Here is a 16,584-nt window from a genome sequence, read left to right as displayed (position 1 = left end):
ACTTCACTGCCTCTGCTTGTGCTCCTGGCAATGATTGGACCAATTAGAGTCTGATCACTGTTGCCAAAATGTAGCCATTTACCTTGCTCAAATCCTTTTTTGCTTTCTTCTAAATACCCTTTCATGCATGACCATGGCAACCGTGAACCTGCCATTTACTTTCATCCATTTTGCTTTCTCCCTCTGCAGTGCTGGTACAAAATGCATCTGGTCAGGCTTATAATTCTTTTCACCCCTTGAGACTGGTAGCTTTGTTTCCTCATTGATGCAAGGGTGAGGGTGAAGAGGCTAAAGTCATGGACAGTTGATTTGTGAATTACATCCTGAGGACAAACCTCCCCTCCGGAGAAATATCTGTGTGGTGTCTGCTTTGCTTAATGTTTCCTTTGATCTTACAGGGGGATGTTGGCCTGCCTGGCCCTGCAGGACCCCCACCATCTACTGGGGAACTGGAATTCATGGGATTTCCCAAAGGGAAGAAAGGATCCAAGGTAGTGAACATTTGAGAACAAGAAGTTAATAAGCCTTTTCCTATTAATACTAGAGTTCAACTCTAATAACCAGAGTATACTGGAAGGATAGAGGGTTCTGGGTAATATGGATATGAGCTTGCCTGGGTTTCTGAATATTCATTCAAGTGCTATTTTCTGTGTTTGTTTTGCAGATTCAGTTATCAAAATGCTGAATAACTTAAAACAAACATTGAATAGTTGGGTTGTTTCCCTCCTAACTACCAACCCTGTCAATACTTATGTTGTCCCCAAAGCACTGTGACAGAACAATAGGGTATAATGGTTGCTTTCAAGTTATCTGTTTAAAGAAATTATTTGCCCTCAGAACATGACCCTGCAAATAGGGTATACTGTCACCAAGTGGCGGTAGATGCCCTAATTTGCCTGATCTGAACTACCAAGGCTGAAGCTGTAGACCTGTTTAACCGAGATATTTTCTAATCTGTATTTTGATGTGAGTGTACACGTGATTGTATTTGAATGACTGTTTGCTGTTAAGATGTGCAGATATCTTTCAATAACCTGACTTCCCTTCCTTCCTGGGGATTCCTTCAGTTTTGTGATCCTGCACCTGTGGTCAAGGGACCCAGGCAGGGGAAAGTGTTTAGTCCCATTTCTTTAATTCTGTCTTTGTGGAAGCAACAGCTCCAGGCCTTCTCCAGGTTTACAGGAAGTAATTATTGAGTTGGGAACAGTTTGGGAGCATATGAAAAATTGCCTGCCTCCCTAATCATTCCCAAACCTTAGGGAGCCCTTTCATGGCACTTATAGATAAATTAGCATATCAAGGAAAGAGATTAGAGTATTATGTGGCCCTTTGCAAACTGTAATTGTTACTCTTTTCCCAAAACCATTGATGTCTTTGCAGCCAGTAATTTGCTAAAGGAAATCGCACTGAACAGCTTCTTCCGCTAGAAAGAAAGCAGATGATCAGCTTTTCTATCTCCCAATTAGCCTGAGCATTTGAGACTCTGTTTTGGATAGTTTTCTTTGCCTGTCATGGACTTTGGTCCTTTCCACACTACTAAGGGCTCCGTAAATTAAGACATCCTGGTGTAGTTACTGGTTGTGGAGACTAGGCAATCTGCACCAGCCTCTGGTGTCCCAATTGTGATACCCTATGGTTTCCCACTGCCCGGCCCAAGTAACTCAAGGGAACCATCGCCTTTATGTTCACTGCTTCCTGCTGCTACTCACTAAGCTTTGGTCGATTTTCCAGGGTGAACCAGGGCTTCAGGGCTTCCCAGGAATAAGTGGTCCTCCAGGTCTCCCGGTAAGTCTCCCTATTTGGTCAACGTGTATTCAAGGATCTGATTAGACAAAAGCTATACCAACAGAAAGCTAACAGGAAGACCTCCTTCCTATGGTTATTGTAGAGAATTTCACCATCTTCATTGTTAGAAGGCATTTAAGGAAATGTCTTGTTTCTCAAACCCATGGGGACATTAGGTTCTTTATGAGACTATATCGCTTAGAGGTTATTATCTCAAGCTCTAGAGTTAAAACAGACCTAGGCTTGACTTCTGATTTCAGCAGTTTCTAGCTATGTAACCTTGGACAAGTTTCTTAACTTTTCTGAGCCTCAGTTTCCTAACCTACCAAAAAAGGGATAATAATGGGGTGGTTATGAGAATTAAATGAGATAATATGCATGAAAAGGGCTTAATAAATGCCTGGCACGTATCAATTGTTGAGTAAATGGTAGTTAGTGTTAGTGATCCTATTTTCAGTTTCCTATATGCCCTTGTATCTTAGATTCTTTCACCCAACAAATACATTTTGAGGGCCCCTATTTGCCAGGCCTTCTGCTGGACTCTAAGGCTGCAACAGCAACTAACAGTCAGATACGTAAAAGTCCTTGAGGAAAGTACATTCCAATTGGGGGGGATGAGGGAGGGGAGAGAATCAACAAGTAAACAAATGAAGGAGAACAAGTTCATATATTGGTAAGTGATACATAGAAGATAAAAAAGGGTAAAAGTGATGGAGTGTGGATGGGGAACGGGATGGGCACCTTCGGACAGAGTGGTCAAGAAGGGCCTCTCTGGCCGCGATAGTGAGAGGCCCGCGCACCGCGATGAAGAGTGGCCCCCCCCCTTGCCGCAACTAGAGAAAGCCCTAGCACAGAAACGAAGACCCAACATAGTAATCAATCAATCAATCAATCAATCAATCTTTAAAAAAAAAAAGAAGGGCCTCTCTGAGGGAGCGCTTATTATGAGGGAGCGAGTCATGTGAAAGGTCGGGAAGAGTGTTTCTGGCCAAGGGAACCACAAGTGTCAACACCCTGAGGTTGGAACAAGCTCAGTGCTTTAGAGGAATAGCAAGAAGGCGAGCGGGTGGAGAAGAGTGAGCGAGGCCAAGAACCAGGCAGAGAGGCGGGAACCAGATCATGGAGACCTTTGTAGGTCAAATGTGGCTTTTATGTCAAATGTAATGGGAAGCCATTGGAAGGCCCTGACTTGTATTTTTAAGATCTCTCTGGTGGTAGTGGGAGTTGGGGGTCTGGGTCATGGAGGATGGGGGGAGGGGAAGGCAGCAAACAGAGGCTGCTGCAACAATCCTGGTGAGAAATGGTGGTGGCTTGGACTAGGATGATGGCAGTGGAAATGGAGAGAAGTGCATGGATTCAAAATGTAAAAAGTTTAAAATTTTTGTTACAGAACATTTCAAACATATACAAAGTAGGGAGAATGGCATAATGGTCCCCCTGTGTACCCATCACCTAGCTTCAACAATTAGCAACTCACGGCCAATCTGAAGCCAACAACAGATGTAGCATTTCATTACAAATACCTCAGTATTTTTAAGAGATAAGGACTTTTTAAAAACATAGTGATGATTTCATCACCACTAATTATCAGAAATGACAATATCTGTTAAGTCAGAATTCAGGTTTATGATTGTCTCATAAATATATTTTTTTATAATTACCTGGTTTTGAATCAGAATCCAAATGACGCTTACACATTACATTTGGTTGATATATCTCTTAAACTACAAGATATGTTTTGAAGGAGCTGATGAGATTTCCATGGATTGGGTGTAGGGGCCAGGAGGGAAATGGATGAATCAAAGATGACTAGGCCTGCCCCCGGCTTGCTGGCAAAGGGGGGAGAGATGAGTCCGGTGCTTCCCTGCAGTTCTTTGAAACACTTTGGGTCTTTCCAGGTCGCCGGAAAACACAGCCAGTAGAGCCAGTGGCACAGATTGCTTCCACAATGATCCCTACTACTCCATAGAGACACAGGGGCAACAGAGAACCATCTATTCAATGGCCTTGATTTTAATCAGCTCAGTATCTAATGAATCATAAAGGGAAAGAATCTTGATGTTGGAGACAGGACACCTGGACTTCAGCCTCAGCCCCAGCTCTGGGCCTTCAAGTATCTGAACCTCTCTGTATATATGTCACGTGGCAATGGTCATATCTACTGTTCTGAGGCCCAGCTCACAATGTTCATCAGGTTTCTTTACAACGTATAAATCTGTGCTGTCCAATATGATAGCCACTAGCCACATAACAGCTACCAATCCCTTGAAATGTGGCTAGTCTGAAATGAGATGTGCTGTAAGTGTAAAACACACGCCAGACTTCCAAACCTAGGTATGAGGAAAATAATCTAAATTATCTCATTAACAATTTTTACGTCAGTGTTGAAATGACAATATTTATGATGTGTTTGGTTAAATAAAATGTTGTTAAATTAATCTCACCTATTTGTTTTACTTTTTTAATGAAGCTACTAGAAAACTTAAAATAACATAGTAGTTCACATTATCTTTCGATCGGACAGCACAGATATAGAGTACTTTGCAAGTGGGTTGGGCAATAACGTCTGCACCTTTCTTTGTGAGCATTTCACATAGATTCTAGTCACCTCATATCATCCCTATGATGTAAGCAAGGTGGGCTGGGTTTACATCCCTGACTGATGAGGAAACCGTGGCCTGAACGGGTAAAGAGGCTTGTGCAGAGTCAGCCAGCAAGTTATTAGCAGAGCTGAGACTGAAATTCAGTTTTCTTGAATACTAGCCAACTCCAGACTTTTTCCTCATACCATACTGCCCCCTACTGTTCAGTTCATTCTTGTCATGGTGGTCGTGGATTGCGTGACCTCTGGTGCTTTGCAGTTCACTGGCTCACGCTCCCTCCCTCCTTACCATTCCCTTCCCTGTTCTACCTCAGAGGATTTCCCCTTCTGCAATTTCACCCGTTCCCTTTTGCCTCGTAAAAAGAAAGACACACTGACTGACAGCAATGCACAGTGATAAATTGCAATACCGTTTCAAGCTCAGCATTTCCAGTGTTTCACAGTGTGGCCTGACAAATAGAAACCCCAGTTGATTGTAAAGACATCCAAGGTGGAAAACAAGCTTCCTTTATATGGTACAGCATATTTTCAGAGAGTGGGAATCAAGAAACCAGAGTTCTCAGGCCACTTTGGTGTGGATTCCACATGCAACCCTGGCCAAATCCTATAACTCCTTTGCTGCTAATATCTCTATCTGCTTAATGGGAACATTTATAGGTGACTTCTGTGACTTCTGCCAGAATAGTTGTAAGAAGAATGGTGGTGACACTTCTCAAATCCAAAGCCCTCACGTCGGCTTTCAGTTATCCACACTCACTGAGAAACAAGGCAGCGCTGAGGGTGGAAATCTCTAGGGAATCTGAAATGTTCCCTTCAACCATTTGTTTCCTTTCCATCCTAGCCCAGATCTTTGCAGGAGCTGCTGACAAGTGGCCAACCTGAGCGATTTAGACCTCACTTTCTTTCCCTTGCCCCTTCTGCAGTGACCCAGCATCCTTGCTTTTCTGGCTCAGCCCCAGCCTCACACATTTCATGACATTGTCCCAGCAGCACACTCACGTGTAGGCCACAGATGCTCCCGTGGAGATTGTCAGAGAGAGTCATATACCTCTGTGCCCTCCAAGGCACCAGCAAACGCAGGGTAAGGCAGCATGGCAGATGACGGGAGAGAGAAGGGAAGAAAGCGGTGAAGCCTGAGGTACCTATTGAGTGGATGTGAGGCAACTACTGGACAGGCGGGAGTTCTTCTGCTGAGCACCAGGCTTTCCAGGCACTTCAGGTAGGTCCTTCGGAGGAGGAGCCCCATCTTGACAGACTTAAGCTAAGCCCTCCCCTCCTCTCCCCCCCCAGCCCGGTGCCCTGAGGGGCAGTAGCAGCAGTGTGACAGGGTCAGAGCTGACAAGGAGACTGACTTTCCTGACCTCTCAAGTTTCACATCTCAAGTCACCCTCGCGGTGCCAAGCTGAACCGATGGCTGCAGTGTAGCCTCCAAAATGTGACCCCCAAATATGATCATTCCCCGCCCCTCCGCCATGGCCTCAGTCCCCCTTTTTCAGGCTTCAGCCTCCCTCCTGCCTTCCCGCCCTCCTTGTACAGGCGGGCCTCGCCCCTGTCCACCGCCCTCGCTGGGGCCGGGCGAGGAGCTCAGGCAGAGAGGGTGACCGTGCTGGCAGCCTGCCTCTCGGGCCAGCAGGCCTCTGAGGACCCAGGGCCAAAGTGCCTTTCACTCCACAGCGGGGCCTGACAGCCCCCGGTTCCAGCCTACTGTTTGCAGCTTGCCTTTTTCTCACACCCCCCTCGTCACACTGCTGTCCGCCCCGACTCCCAGCCACGTGACTGAAGTTGAGTTTTTGCAGAGCCACTAATATCCATGAACCCAAAATGCCAGGAGCCCAGGGCCCTAGAGAGCCGGCCTGTAAACAGCTAAGCTAGTGCTCTAATGAGGGGTCCCTGACCTTGGCTGAGAAGGGGTAAGGGAGCAGTGGGTGCTGGTCAGCTCGTGGTGGCGACCGGCTGGGCCGGGGCCGGGGCCCAAGACATCTTGCTAGAGCAGCTTGTTCAGCAGGGCCTCGTACAGGGCCCCCCTGTGCTGGGAGACAAGCTGAGCCTACAGCCCAATATCTTGCCAAGTCATTTATGTTTTATTGGCTCTAACCCCGACACACAAATTGCTTTTAAACATTTTTTTTTCCCTTTTTAAACTTTGTATATGTTTTTTTGCTCACCTTGTAGCTCAAGCTCTCAGACCCTCTCTCTGAGAAAGCAGGAGTCCAGAGGCTCTTTCTGCTTTCCGGAGAAGAAGGACAAGGACCCCTTGTCTTTACAACTGTGGAAAAGATAGGTGGAGGCTGTGAGATGGTTCCTGGACATTCTTTTTTTTTTTTTTTTTTTCATTTTTATTTTTTTTATTATTTTTTTAATAAATTTTTTTCTTTTCTTTTCTTTATTTTTGGCTGAGTTGTGCCTTTGTTACTGCACGCGGGCTTTCTCTAGTTGCAGCAAGCGGGGGCTACTCTTTGTTGTGGTGCACGGGCTTCACATTGCAGTGGCTTCTCTTGTTGCGGAGCATGGGCTCTACGCGTGCAAGCTTCATTAGTTGTGGCTCGTGGGCTCTAAAGTGCATCCTCAGTAGTTGTGGCGCACGGGCTTAGTTGCTCCGCAGCATGTGGGATCTTCTCCAACCAGGGCTCGAACCCATGTCCCCTGCATTGGCAGGCGGATTCTTAACCACTGCTCCACCAGGGAAGCCCTAGAGGCTCATTTTTCCCATTTTTAAAAAAAATTATTTTATTTATTTATTTTTGGCTGCATTGGGTCTTCATTGCTGCGCGCGGGCTTTCTCTAGTTGTGGAGACTGGTGGCTACTCTTGTTGCAGAGCATGGGCTCTAGGCGCACAGGCTCAGTAGTTGTGGCTCGTGGGCTCTAGAGCGCAGGCTCAGTAGTTGTGGTGCAGGGGCTTAGTTGCTCTGCGGCGTGTGGGATCTTCCCGCACCAGGGCTCAAACCCGTGCTGGACATTGTTTTTCTTGCGCTTTTGAACAGTTTTTTCCCGGGGTCACTGTTCCATTTAATTCAACAAGTATGTATTGGACCACCTTGTATGCATTCAGACTACAGTAACATGCCTTGGAGGAGGCAGAAGTGAATGTGATACAGACCTTCTGCTCCCAGACTTTCATCCGGAACCCGGCTTAGTGCTTGAAGAGTTTGGGGCAGCGTGGGCTGCTGTAGCTTCTGTGCACAGGCCCGGGAAGGCTCCGTGAAGTGTTTGACTTCAGCTGCCAATAGATACATGCCACCAGGGGGCAGCATGCCTTGGTTTCCAATTTGAGCCGCAGAACTAAGTTTGCATTCAGTTTGACACACGGGCCTTTCAAATAGAAATCCTATTCAGCATGAGGTCTGAGCAATTTGACTCCTAACTGTAGATGTAGAAAAGAGGGAAGGCAAGTAGGAACCAAAGACTGCTTTGAGTTGGACCCTTCACTGACATACACTCCCCTCCTCAACAACAACAACAATATAAACAACTCACGTTTTAAAAACAAAAGAAAGTAAAAACTTGGGCCTAGAAAACTAAGGGCTATTCGGCCAACTGTACCCACGGGAATGCTCTGAGTATGGAAGAGGAAGAAAAACACTACAAATGGGATTGGAGCAGTGCTTTTACAATCAGCTGAGCCAGGTCACATCAAGAGGACAACAGGAGATGTGCCATAACACTTAGTGTCTTTCACAGGCTTACATTTGAGAAAACTTCACTGCCTCCTTTACTCTCATAATAGACCTAAATGCTATTTGCCAAAATTCGTGCTCCAGGAAGTCCCATTTTAAACAGTAACAACAAAGTGACCTCGATTACATTTGCCATGAAAGACTTTATCCACTCTGGTAATGAATTCTTCTGTATCTCGGGGGCCCAGAATATGCTTGCCCTGGACCCAGAGGGGAGGAAGCTCTCTCATTCACTCTGCTTTTTGGATTTCTGCTTGTTCCTAGAGAATCCCCAAGTCATGTCTGTGGCTGCAAGCCCTCACCTCCTGTGAGCAGGGCAAGAGGGGTTGGTGACCATCCTGCAGTCCCTTTGAGAGTGTTCCTAAAGCCCGCACGGTTCTAGATCACGCCTAGATAGAAACACTCCTTCCCACTGAAGAGGATGTTGCAGTCATCATGTCTCCAAAGGGCAAAAGCTCTTCTCTCTAGCATCGATCCCCAAGGATTAACACAATTCTCCATTTGTGGGTCATCTTTGACCCAGGCTCCTAGATGGTGGGAAGCAGGCTGTTCTCTTGGAAAGGGCCCTGGAACGGAAGCTGAAGCCCTGACTGTCTCGTTGACTCTCTAACCCATGCAAGATGCTTGGCCCTTCTGAGTGTTAGTTTCCCCATCTGTAAAATCAATGAGGTTAGATCTGTCATCATTTCTATGCTGTTAGTTCGTGTTTCCATAAATACTTGTAATAGTTTTTGGGGGAGAAGACATTACTTCTAGAACCAAAAAGAAGCCTTGAATGAATGGTTCAAATTATCTTCAAGTCCTATGTGTTTCTCAGGCGGTGACGAGACGCTCAGCATGGCGAGCTGCCCCCGGGGGACAGTGGAGCTGATTGGAAATTACCACCTTGCTTTGGATGGAGCCAGGAGACCTGTGAGGAAATGAATGTTATAATCTGTGGTCTCTTTTTTTCCTTTAGGGATTTGGAATTGCTGGAGAAAAAGGAGAAAAGGGAATCCCTGGTTTGCCGGGACCTAGGGTACGAACCTGGAATTTTGCTTGCCTGGATCTGTCAAGTCACCCGGTCCCTTTTCTTTCCTGTTTGCGTCTCTGTTATGTAACTTGATGGCCTCCTAAGCTTCTCTTGTTTCTCTTTCTCAACCCTCGGGCAGGTCCCTAAGACCTCTTGCTCTCCCTTCTGCCACATTCCCTTGACTTAGTGGCTCCTTTGAATAAGGAATGATGAACAGTAAGTCCCCTACGTACGAACCTTCAAGTTGTGAACCTTTCAAAGATGCAAACGTATTATAAACCTATTACCGTACAGTACTATATAGCCAATTGTGTTAGTTGGGTACCTAGGCTAACTTTGTTGGACTTACGAACAAACTGGACTTAACAAACGCACTCTTGGAATGGAACTCGTTCGCATGTAGGAGACTTACTGTACCCCCTACACCAGGTGGCTCCTCAGCCCGTTTACTCTCCTTGTCCTCAACTATAATTATCTTCTGGGCTAAAGAATGACATGTCTTACTTTCATTCCATTCTATCCTGAGGGAAGGTGGGGTAGGGGCAGTTTGCAGGAATGGAAGGAAGAGGACCAAGTGCAATTTTTATAGGACAGAAACAAACCTGGGAAGTTCTAGAACATAGTGAGTAATGTTTGGAGTCAACAGTTTCCAATAATAATCTCACTTCAAGTGGAGAAATAACTGTTAGCCTCTCTGATTCCTAGCTTCAGGCACTTAGGTCTTACGTTGTTAGTAATTGGCCAACCTTAGCCTTAAAGAAGCAACATTTCAGAGTATTAATTGTCTTTTTAGCTTGGTCATGAAGTTTGTCAAGAGTCTTTTGAGTATTCAGCAATGTTCATCCGTTACCCTGCCATTTCTTTCTCCACTTTCCTCTACTCCCTTGTCTTGAAAACACAAAATCACCAACAAAAAATGCACTGGGGGAGAGAGACAAGAGGCCCTCCCACAATCTATTTAAAAATCTCATGACTTGGAACTAATGCAGACTAAGTATAATACCACCCAGCCCTTCTACCCAATTCCACCTAGTACTTAACATGTTTCCATTTATTTAGCTCTTTAAAGATTCCCTGTGTGCCTATTCAGCCTGATGGATTAGTGCTTAGAAAGAAGTCATTAAGGCAAGTCTAGGAACATTCTCTTACCTGGTTTTAGGAGCTGCTAAATCCTGATCTCAGTGGGAGAGCTTTGTTATGTAAGTCTAGTTGCTTTGTCTAGTATGGGCTATTAATCTTTCTAAGGTACCTCTATTCTCTTTACAGGGTCCCGTGGGTTTAGAAGGAGTCCAAGGCCCTCCAGGGAGTCAGGTATTTTGGTTAATATCATTAAAGCCTCAGTGTATAAAATCCAAATCAGAAGGCCCTCTTGCTTTACTCAACATGACCATCAATCCAAAGGGAAACACTGCTTACAATTCAAATTGTCCGCCTCTCTTTGTTTGATAGAATCTCAGCCACTCACTTCTTTTGTTTTTACCCAAGAAGACGAGTGTCCAGTGTTCAGTGCTGTGATGCAGTCGTACTCCTTTAACATGTTATCAGGGCCTAGCAAGGCCAGCCTGCTTGTATTCATCTCTAGCCTTGTGGCCCTTGTACCTCCTAACGTGCAAGTTGGCTACCTAAGCGCCATATTGCCTTCTGGAACATTTTACGGCTTCCAGAGTCAGGTATGATCCGTATATATCCTGGAATGCCGGCCAAAATCCCTGTGCCATTTGCCCTGGCCTAATCCAAAAACCACCCCCTCTTATGTTCTTAGACATTCAATTCAGTTGTAACTATGTTTCTGTCACAGGGCAAGAAGGGGTCTTCAGGTTTCCCCGGACTTAATGGATTCCCAGGAATTAAGGTAATGTTGTTGGGAAGTGAAAATCCAGGATTGAGGAGATGGAAGGGTGAAGAATTAGTATAAATGCTATTTAGTCCATTTGGGCTGCTATAACAAAATATCACAGACTGGGTGGCTTATAAAAAAGAGAAATTTATTTCTCGTAGTTCTGGAGGCTGGAAGTCTGAGATCAGGGGGCCAGTATGGTTAATTTCTGGTGAAGATCCTCCTCTGGCTTGCAAACTGCCTACTTCTTGCTGTGTCCTCACATGGTGGAAGGGGCAGGCTAGCTCTCTTGGGCCTCTTTTATAAGGGCACTAACAATGGTGGGAGCTCTGCCCTCATGACCTAATCACCTCCCAAAGGCCTCACCTCCTAATATCGTCATCACCTTGGGCATTAGGTTTTCAACATGAATTTTCGGGGGACACAAACATTCAGATCATAGCAAACGCCTATGTGATGAAATGGAGTATTTTTTAGTATTTTGACATTTTAGATGTCACCCTTTTCACACGAAATGCGTACAAGCAAATCCACCCCTACAAGGAGAAATATTTTATTATTGACATTGTTTAGAATTGCCAACTTTTGGGTTTTGTTATCGTTTTTAAATTCTCTCAAGCAACGCATCCCCTTATTGCCTGCACCTGGGGCAGACAGCTCCTACCCCCCCCAAACCCTGGATATGCCACTCTATCTGATTCTGGTACCTGAGTCTCCCTTTTGAGAGAATTAGGACTCTTTTGACTTCCTCTGCCTGACATCACCCACTAACAAGGGCCGTGACAGTAGCAGAGTCCCAAGCCTGCTGAAAGTGGGAAAAAAAAGTTAAAACTCTGTTCCCTCCTTAGAACCTCTTGGGTATAGCCATATTGTCTATTCCTGCGATATGTTTCCCAGGCCCAGAAGCAGATTGTCCTGGAGTCAGGTTGCAAAATAAAATTGGGATCCCTTGTCCTTGACAGGTTCTCAATTGAGTGTCAGGCCTCTGGGCTGCCTTGTGTCACCTTCACCTTAAATTTATTGGACTTTGAAATTAACCTATGGATTATTTGGCCCTGGAAATCAGGGGTTACAGAAGGAGGAACCTTCCATTGTCCCAGGGAATGGTTTTGAGGGAACATAAATCTTACGTGATGAGGTCACAGAAATATTTGTGTTTAATGTATTTAACCTTTGCAGGGTGAAAAGGGTGACATTGGCCTGCCAGGCCCAGATGTTTTCATCGATACAGATGGTGCTGTGATCTCAGGTGCAACTTTTCATTGATTGGAGTGGAAAAAAAAAAAGATAGGAAGTTGAATTCTATATCCCCTGTAATTGTTAAGAGGATACTTTGTCAGCCACTGGATTGCTGCGAAACCCGATCCCCACAAGGGCCACTCATGGATCCAAAACTTGGGAAATGAATCTAACTCCAATGTCTTAGGCAAAGAAGCCAAGCCCCATACTCCATGTTTGTGTTGGGTCCACCAAGACTAGGATTTGCGTTGGCCTGGGTCTGGATTTGCTAAAAATGGTTCTCCTAGTGATGCTTAGGGAAGGATTCATACCCTCCCAGCTAGGCTAACTTCAGCCTGATACTCTGGGACACACAGGGTCTCATGTACGTGATCCCATGCATGCTTGAGCTTGACAATTTCACGGGAAGTGGAAAAGCATCTTTGGTTAGGGGAGCAAGTATCTTTTGGTTAGGACAGCCCTCAGTAGTATGACACTTTGGAAGTTAGTCTTCACCTCTCCTTGTTCTAGTTACGGTGTGTGCCCAACTCTTCCCTTCGCCTTCTCTAGAGATCTAGATGTCAGTGTCTCCAGCTACTTCTCGCTTGACCAAAGGCTTCTACTATAGTGCCTCTTCCATCTGGGTCTCCTAACTTCTTTCTCCTCACATCCTCTCAGGCCTGTGCCCTGTCTGGTAAACTCATTAAAGCTGAGGTGTTAATGGTTGACAGTGGCTTCCTGTGTTCCATGCTCAAGAAACCTGTGTATAACATGAAGAGTAGACTTCAACACCTTAACCCAAATGACAGAGATTTGAGGCATGACACAAGATTACTAGTAGTAGAAGAACCTTCCTAGTACTTATCAGATCTTACCATGGAAGGTAAGCCCTGGCCAGACCAGTACTGAACAGTAGGAGAGCCTTAGCTCAAACAGGCCCATTATCACATGAGGGCATTAGCATCTGGGAGACCTATGAAGGGCAAGAAAGGTGCTTCTAACCTGAGGACATCTCCTTGCAACTCTTTTGAGGCATTTTGTGGCATTTGTGGGCCTCCCTTCGGTTTGCTTACCGCTTTTTTTGTTGTTGTTGCAATGCCAGGTTATCCTGGAGACCCCGGTATGCCAGGCCTCCCAGGCCTTAAAGGAGATGAAGGCATCCAGGGCCTGCCTGGCCCTCCTGGTGCTCCTGGATTACCAGCTTTACCAGGTAAAACAAACTAACCCACCCCATGCACAGATCTCCACTCTGGTACTCAGCGTCCCCTTCTGTACTCTGGTGTGGGTACATACCCAGCCAAAGTCAAAAGAAAGGTAGACTATAGTCAGTAGGCTCCCTGCTGCAAGCCCAAGGCCAATGTATATGAGAATAGGGCCTGGGCAAGCAGCTTTCCTTTGGCCTCAATAACGTACCGTCGCTAGACAGGCAATCCCAGACCATCAATGAGGGGGCCTGCGTTGGCCTGCCAGAGCCCTGTCACTCTTCTGTTTATGTGCCATCCCAGCTGATGCTTGCCCGAAGGAGCTAACAAAAGCCCAGACGAAAGTTTGTACCCAGACCTTCACTCTGTGCTTAACCCAGGCACTAAATGGCCCCAGGATCCTGTGGATGACATCCTTGACGCAATCATTGGAGGAACACGCCCATATGCCACTCTATAGTAGTAAACAGAGAAAGGGCATGCCAGAGTCTGGGAGGCAGTGATGTCCCAAATATAAAGCCTCAGACATTACTTTTAAAGACAGCAGTTTCTAAATTCCTTGGAGATGGGCCTCTGTAAGGATACCTATGCTTTTAAAACGGCCCCTTGGAGGAGGTACAGCTGATCTCAGCACCAAGGTGGAAAAAATCTAGACATGGGAGGCTGGAGACCCAGGTTTCCCTCTCAGGTGTGCCACTTAGAAGTTCTGCACCCCTGACCATGTTTCTGTACGTCTTTGGGCCTCCATTTCCCAAGAGGTTAGGCTAGCTGATTCCTAGGGACCCTTCTAACTCAGCTGCAGGAGAAGGGCAAATGCTTTCCCAAATTCTTCCTTGGAGCTAGTGTCTAACATCAGCACTGATTGGAATCCCCTGAAGAGGAGGGTGATATGGTGAGCGTTTTTGTGTGGGCTTATCCTTCCAGGTGGCCCCGGTGCTCTAGGGCTCCAGGGAGTTCCAGGCCTGAAGGGGGACCAAGGAAACCCCGGCCGCACCACAATTGGGGCAGCTGGCCTCCCTGGCAGAGATGGTTTGCCAGGCCTACCAGGCCTACCAGGCCCACCCGGTAAGTTGTTTTGTTTCTCTCTTTGGTCTTGAGATTCAGGTGTGATCCAGATTGCAGAACAGTCCTGATTTTTGAGGGAGGGAGTATCTCACAGGTTAGGGACCACAGCAATCAGAATGTTCATCAAGGAATAGGCAAGTGAGGGCCATCTCGGTGATCAGACACTACCTAAAGCCTTCTGACTTCGTAGTCATTCCATTTCCCCCTTCACTGTTCTCAGCCCCTAGGCCTGTGGTCTTGCAGCTCCTGAAGGAGCAGCATTGGCTCTTTCAAGCTTTCCCTGGTCCTCAGGGCTCCAGCGGGGCGGGCTGAGAGTCCAAGAAATGGGAAACCAAGCCTGGATCCTCAAAGTGGCTGCTACAAGCCTCCACAGGGCTTATTCTCCTTAGGTCATCTACCTGAGTATGAGATTCTAGATTCTAAGAAAAAGGCTAGAAATATGCCCTGCATGTTTCTTTGTAACCTGCAACCCCTGACCACTGCAGCTTGTACCCATCTCCTCTTTTGTCCTAAGAGGACTTCCTGGGATAGACACGGGGACTGCTGAGTTGCTGAAGCTGCCTTGGTTATTCCCATATCCCCAGTGTCTAGTCCAGTGCCTGGAACACAGTAGACATCCTATAAGTAGTAGTAGTAGTAGAGAGAATTGAGCCAACAGAGTTTGGACTTGCTACAGACTTTGGGTCCTTGTCTTGGATTTTTTGGGGGTAGGGTGCCTCTGCTCTGGTGGTTGAGGCTCAAGGACCCTTGGTGACTGAGCTGCTATGCTGAGTCGCATGAGCCCAGGCTCCTGTAAGTTGCCAATCTTTTATGTTTCTTTTTCCTAAAGGTCCAGCATTTGAGACGGGAACTCTACAGAGCACAGAGCCAGGGTTGCCTGGCCTCCGAGGAGAACGAGGTCCAAAAGGAAACCCAGGCCTCAAAGGAATCAAAGGTGATTTTGTCCCCTTAGGTTTCTTTGTTCCCCAAACTCCCTGGAGAAGGCCCTCTGGGAAGGAGCAAACTAACAGCCTTGGGAACCTGAACAGGACCAATCCTGGATCTTGACTGGGGATGTGATTATACGACTGTTGGAAGTGCTATATTTGGAGCTCTAAGACTGATGCTGGCGATTGAGGTCTCACAGGACAAAGTGGCCCCAGGCTACTACTCTTCCTGCCCCTTCCACCTGCAGAAGCTACTCTGCACATTCTGCAGCCCCTCTCAGTTTGCAAGGCCAAGGCAGGAAGTCACTTATGATTATCTTCAGCCTGAAGGAGAGGTCAAGACCTGGAACTCTGAAAAAGCCAACTGGCTCCAGGAAAACAACTCCGGTCCCCACAGATTGCCTGAAGGACTGATTGATTGCCCCAGCCTTCGGCTGCCTTGCACTTTCCATCTTCCTGTTGCCTTTGGGTCATTCCTCCATTTCATACTCTGAGGGGCAGATGCTAAAGTGCAAATAAATCACTTCATTATAGTTCCAGCCCAGGGCAGGGTGGAGGAAGAGGTGAAAGTACTGGCTGAAGAAAGGTTTGGGTATACCTGGGGGTTTCAGGTACCTGGGATCTCTCCTATTCTCTCAAGGAATTTACAGCTCTCCTCAACGTCAGACAGAGAGGTTTTAACTCACTCCTCTCCTTTCTCATTGCCCTATCATAAAATGGCACTACCTAAGTATAGGAGCTAGTTCAGAAATTTTTGAAAGCCCCATCTCTACTTTTTAGATCCAGGGAAGATGGTTGAGAGCAAAGGATATTAAATTTCAAGTCTTGACCTAGGATGTCAACTTTGGCCCTTCCCTGACTCACTACAGAGCTGGTGTGCTTCTTGATACCATTCTCATACTTAAAAACAGGGCCAACTCTAATGCCTCCCCTCCTATATTCCCATGGGACCAGAAGGGTTTTTTGTTTTTTTTGTTTTTTTTTTTTTTCCTCTCTCTAAGTCTGGAATAGTGATAGTGATTCTCAAGTGACTCACTGGACATGAGAATCACCTAGGGGAAATTACTACAAATTAGATTCTTGGATCTGGCCGCCTGAGAGTCTGACTGATTGGACCTGGGGTGAGGCCCAGCAAGCTGCCTTATAAACAAGCATCCCAGGTGACTCATGCAGGAGGTTCATGGATCACACTCGAGAAGTGATTATTTGGAGAACAGGCTGTTCTTTCAGAGTTTCAGGGATTATCGATTTTCTAAAGGTAG

General features: G+C 46.3%; 1 protein-coding gene across 1 annotated transcript in view; it reads left to right on the top strand.

Moving 5' to 3' along the window:
• The window catches only part of COL4A6 (collagen type IV alpha 6 chain), a 290,671-nt gene that overhangs the window by 240,951 nt on the left and 33,136 nt on the right, over positions 1-16,584 (top strand). The window contains exons 12-20 of the mRNA XM_068532769.1: positions 399-491; positions 1,732-1,785; positions 9,021-9,080; positions 10,341-10,385; positions 10,873-10,926; positions 12,091-12,160; positions 13,232-13,339; positions 14,256-14,396; positions 15,226-15,330. Coding sequence (XP_068388870.1) covers positions 399-491; positions 1,732-1,785; positions 9,021-9,080; positions 10,341-10,385; positions 10,873-10,926; positions 12,091-12,160; positions 13,232-13,339; positions 14,256-14,396; positions 15,226-15,330 — 730 coding nt within the window. The remainder of the gene's footprint in view (positions 1-398; positions 492-1,731; positions 1,786-9,020; positions 9,081-10,340; positions 10,386-10,872; positions 10,927-12,090; positions 12,161-13,231; positions 13,340-14,255; positions 14,397-15,225; positions 15,331-16,584) is intronic.

This window comes from Eschrichtius robustus, chromosome X, assembly GCF_028021215.1.
Source record: "Eschrichtius robustus isolate mEscRob2 chromosome X, mEscRob2.pri, whole genome shotgun sequence".
In the NCBI taxonomy this organism is placed as follows: Eukaryota; Metazoa; Chordata; class Mammalia; order Artiodactyla; family Eschrichtiidae; genus Eschrichtius; species Eschrichtius robustus.
The sequence above is the reverse complement of the archived record's forward strand: the minus strand, read 5'-3'. Positions and strand labels throughout refer to the sequence as shown.